At 37.0% G+C, this 5,536-nt stretch overlaps 1 protein-coding gene across 1 annotated transcript in view; it reads right to left on the bottom strand.

Moving 5' to 3' along the window:
- Positions 1-4,686, bottom strand: part of LOC122066991 (monoacylglycerol lipase-like) — an 8,648-nt gene extending 3,962 nt beyond the window's left edge. Inside the window, exon 1 of the mRNA XM_042630830.1 lies at positions 4,199-4,686. Coding sequence (XP_042486764.1) covers positions 4,199-4,614 — 416 coding nt within the window. The 5' untranslated portion in view covers positions 4,615-4,686. The remainder of the gene's footprint in view (positions 1-4,198) is intronic.
- Between the last annotated feature and the right edge of the window lie 850 nt (positions 4,687-5,536).

Genomic DNA, 5,536 nt, shown 5'->3' with positions numbered 1-5,536 from the left:
GGGGGGGGGGTTTGGAGGTGGTCCTACGAGTAAATGTTGAATTCATCTTAAAAAAACACTACCGAAGCTTCATCAGTTGTGCACCACATTCAACAACTCATCCTTACCCCAACCAAACGGGGTCAGCTATGATCCTTGCCCTCCAACAGCTTTATTCAAGGCCATACTTGATACAAGGCCTAAGCTATGCATGTCTTTGCTCACCACTTCTCCTAGGGTCATTTTAGGTTTGCCCCTGACTCTTTTAGTACCTCCAATCTGAATCAAATCACTCCACTGTAATGAAGCATTCAAATGCTTCCATTGAACATGGTCATGCCATCTCAAACGGCTTTCTCGTAACTCATCATTATAGCAACTACTCCCAAATCAGCTCAAATATGATCATTCCTTGCTTTACCCATCGCAATTTTACCACATTCTCATCTCCACTACACTGTGTTACACTGTGTTTATCTACATGATGCTTCTTAACTGCCCAACATTCTACAACATACATCATAGCCGGTCGTATGACTGTCCATATAAAAATTTTCTTTTAAGTTTAAAAAAATAGATCGATCACAAAACAATCTAGACACACCTCTCCACTCCATCCATCATATTTTAATTCTCTGTGAAATGTCATCCTCTATGTCACATTTATTTATGATTGAATCTAGGTGCCTAAAATAATCACATTGCAAAACCTCACTTTCATCAATTTCACCACCTCATTATCCGCTAGTGTAACCAAAGTTGCACACCATACACTTTGTCTTCATGCTACTTATCTTTAAACCTTTTGATTCGAAAGTTGATTATCTCCATAACACCAACTTGGCATTGATCCCTGCTTTTGTCTCATCCTCCAAAACAATATCATCAGCAAAAAGCCTACACCAAGAAACCTCATCTTGAGCGTCTCTAATTAAATCATCGATGATAAACATACACTTATAAAGGCTTAAAGTTGATCTTTGATGTAACCCAATTGTAATTGGGAATTCACTACCTTGACCCCCACAATTCTTACACTAGTGACCACACCATCATACATATCTTTAATTATGTCAGCTTATTTTCTTGAAACACTTTTCTTCTCTAGTTTTGCCAGATTAACTTTCTAGGGACTCTATCATGAACTTTTTATAGGTCAATAAAGGCCATATGGAGATCCTTCTTGCAATATCTAAATATTACCCTGTGTCTCTTAAACAAGTAAATAGCTTATATTGTGGATTTTCTTAGCATAAAACCAAATTGGCTCTCTGTGATAGAATTTTTTATGCAAATACGCACCCGTGGAGCGATCTATACCCATCTGGTTTCTGGATAGAGATGAACCAGATCCATATTGGTTTTGGGTCTAGTAGGATTTTAGGAATTTACCTTACTTGAGAAGATTGTTTTGGATTTTATTTTATGCACTTTATTTTAGCAAGTTAGGTCAAATAGGATTTAGAGAGTCGGTTTAGAGCTTGTTTCCTTTTATAAATTGCTTGCTAGTGTAGGATAGCTTCTATTTCAGTTGAGTTTCTATGTTTATGTCTTTTATTTTTCCTTTAAATTGGTTGTAACTAATAGACAAACCAGAATTGAAGAATGAATTAAGAATTGGTTTGAGTGTGTACTTGTGTGGCCTGGCAACCTTTGGCTGTGTGCTTCCTTCCCCCCCTTCTTTGTGCAATTTCTCCCTCTCCCCTACAACTCTGAGACCCATCTTAGGGATTTCTTCCCTAATCCTACAGGCCCTCCATCAAGTTTCTTGTCTCGGGTGCATTTCAATAATCCTCTCCCATAGTTTCAGAGTATGACTCATTAGTTTTACACCTCTATAGTCATCACAGCTTTAAATATCACCCTTATATTTGTAAATCAGAACCACAACGCTTCTCCTCCATTCATCTAGAATTTTATTTGTGCTCATAATCTTATTACACGATTTGATTAGTAGAGATAAACCACATATTCTTAATCCCTTCCACAATTCTACTTTCATCCTCCTTAAAGCTTCTTTTACTTCAAACATCCTAATTTTTTGGTACATATCTACAACATGTGGTGTCTTGATGAGTAATGCAGTCTTCCGGGACACTAGCACCCGAAAGGTCTTCATTTAGAAAACTGTAGAAATAATCTTTCCATCTCTCCTTAATGTCTTCATCCCTTATCGTACTTTACCTCTTCACTTTTAATACATCTAATATGGTCGAGATCTCTACCCTTTCATTATCTTATGTTAGCTATCTTATAGATAGCTTTTACCCCATTGTGCTCAAATTGTTATAAAAGATCTCCGTAGCTTCATTCTGACAAATTTATATCTTTTTAGATCCTCTACATCTTTAGTCCTTTGCCACGTCTTAAAACTAGCTTTCTTAGTCTTGATGGTTGCTCAACCCTTATCATCCCACCACCAATTCTCCTTAATGACGTTTTCCTTCCAATTCTCTTAGGACATCTTAAGCAACCTTCCTATATTAGTCTCTTTCAAAGTCTCACTTTTTTTGTTTGATCACTTTATCAGTAAATGATTTCAAAGTACCTCTTAAGCTCCATTACCTTATCCTAGGGAAAATAAGCTCACTTTTCTTATGATTTTGCATAATAAGGTATATATCTATGATCACTAATTTATGTTGCGTGAGAATAGGAATTGAACTCTATGAGATCTAATCTCCCGTTGTTCCTCAGTATTAGAGAAGTCGATTGTTAACCGACTGTCGTAGGTTCAAATCTAACTTAGGAAGATTTGGTTCATTTTTAATTAAATGAATTCACAATGAAAGGGCTCACTTTGACCGTTAGGAGCAGTTAACCCATTCCTTGTCTTTCTCTCCATTGCATTCTATAATTTATCTTATCGTATCACATTTTGTTCTACGATATTTGAGAATCACTGTCAACACCTTGGTGTAGATCCAGGATAATCCATTTTTTCATAGCCCTAAGGCTATTTACAACTAGCCAAAAAATAATAGATTTTATTAGATAATCTTTCATTTTAAATTTCTATTTTACTTCATTTTAATTTATATTTATTAAGTTAATAATTAGAGTTATATATTCTAAACATTCTATTTAGATCTATTTCTATATTTTACAACCATAACGCTCACTTTTGAAGGTAAGTAAATGGTCCCCTCTCTTTTCAATGTAAGTGTTTACAATGGATAAAACTTAAGCCACGTCAAAATCTAAAATTGAGATTCTGTCCTCATTCCTTTATCCAAAACCATTTTTTCCATGTACATCTTCATAGCTTCTACGATTTCTCCCAAAACATCTATTCAAATCACCCCCTATAATAATCTTCTCTCCTTGACTAAAACCTTACACTAATCATCCATGTGTTACCAAAATTGTGACTCATTATTTGCATCCAATCCTACTTGGGGTACATAGGTTGATGGATGTAATACTATCTCCAAATCTTTTAGCATCTAGCACACCATTCTTTAAATCTTTATCCATTACTATGCCCACTCCACTTCTATTACTTTTATCCCCATATACCAAAGTTTAAAGTTGTTTAACTCATTGCTTTTTTACCGTTGCATCAAGTATCTTGATGCATTAAATATAGAATGTAAGTCCATTTGCCTTAGTTGATGACAGAGCATATGGAGGTCCATCACCAAGTTGGCCGCAAAACATGAACATATAACATTACAAGGAAATTTTTGAATGACAATATCATAGCATAAGGATTGCAATGGTAACCCTACATGTCCTCTTAGGACTAGTGTCAGAATCATGGTCTAATAAGACGAGAGAGAAGCGATTCACGACGGTGTTATACCATACCACCCAAATTGAGTAACTCATTTTGGTATATGGCAGCTGGCAAGAAGGAAAAAATTACAACAGATAAAGCCAATGAATCTAGAAAAGAAGATCTTAAACTCTTCCAAAATTTCAGAGAATCAAACCGAACAGGAAATTTAATGAAAAAGAACATCCAGCATACGCACACATAAACTACCTTCTATAGAACTCGTCAAGGTTAAAATAGAACAAAAACTAAAAAGAGCCAATTTTCTTCTCAAAGACATAAACCTGGAAACTATTAACTTTCCAATTAGGAAGAACTACAGAACCCTTAAGGAAGGGAAGAGAAGCATCCCTACACGATTCAATTCATAAAAACACAGGAAGAGGAAGAGAAAGAAACAGAAACAAGAACAATTAAGCGAGCAGGTTACGTGGACCTTACTTCATTTCTCCAGAGACGGGAACCCAAGAGCGACAGAACAAAGCGTTCCTTCTAACTCCAAAAAAAACTGATGTACTCCAGCGGCAAACATTCCCCTCCTCTGTTCCGGAGATCATCTCCAAACTCTCAGCCAAAGCTCTCCGCTTCAAAGCGTCTTCTTCATCTTTCCTCCTAAAAACCGAAATCCTCTTCAACACTTTAGAAGAATACGAAGGAGAGGTAGAAGACGACGAAGATGTCCACCACAAGCGGTTTCGAGGCAACAGAAGAAGAAACCAGAGGAAGATCGATTGAATGAAGATGAAAGCACGTCTCAGAGACTGCAGAGACGGCATAGACCTCCGAATACCTCGAAAAACTGGAATTATTCTTCCACTCGCACCAGAGGTCAGCTCCTCCACCTGAACCGATTCCATCGTCGCCTACGAAAGAGAAGCAGAGAAAGCAGAAAGAGAAACAGAGAAAGAGAGAGAAAGAGAGAGAGAATGAGATTCTGAAATCGCGCGTTTCCAGGGTATTTATAGGAAGAGGGGCGGTAAAGAAAAAGTTCTAAAAACAAAAGCAACAAAAGACCAATTAGGGGTATTTGTGTAAATGTACGATTTTTTTAATCTTATTACTTTAGTTACAGTTTCGATACCTTTTCTGGTCATTAAATTGGTGGGCCAGGAAAATTAGTGACCACCGCAGGTGAGGAAATGTTTGCTAACAAATTATGAACCAAATGATACGGCCCAGGAAAAGGGCTTTGGACGTCTCGCCCGTCCGATCTTCGATGTAAGACCGAAGGACCCACAACTAAATGGGCCCCACTCGTCCAATTGCAAATTTCAGGAAACGGTTTTTCCTTCCTCTACAATGCGCAATTAAGGGATGGTCCTACACCTAATCAAATTGATGGAGAGAGTATTTAAAGCTGGACTGAGTTTTCTTAAGGGGAAAGGTGAAAGGTGAAAGGTGAAAGGGCAAAGGGGAAGGGGAAGGGGAAGGGGTTACATTTGGATTGTCCCATTGCTCAGTCATTGTTGAAGAAAACCTTTGTCCTTTAAAACTTTAAACATGTTTCAATGTAGAATCGAGTTTTCAGAGAGATTCAGGATCTGATGTTTTGAGTGAATTTAGAAAAGATATTTTGGAATTTTGTTAGTAGAGTACTTTTTTAGGCATTGAGATTATATTGGTTGTACTTATACTATATCGGTGGTACCGAACAAAAGATAGTGAAATGGTCCAAAAAAAACCTTAGTTTAAATATTTTGGGGGGTAAAACGGTATGATCTGACCAATCCATGTCAGTATGGCTGGTGATTGATATCAATGCCGATATCATGCACTAAA

This window comes from Macadamia integrifolia, unplaced genomic scaffold, assembly GCF_013358625.1.
Source record: "Macadamia integrifolia cultivar HAES 741 unplaced genomic scaffold, SCU_Mint_v3 scaffold2657, whole genome shotgun sequence".
NCBI classification, from domain to species: domain Eukaryota; kingdom Viridiplantae; phylum Streptophyta; class Magnoliopsida; order Proteales; family Proteaceae; genus Macadamia; species Macadamia integrifolia.
This window is presented reverse-complemented; position numbering and strand designations above follow the sequence as displayed.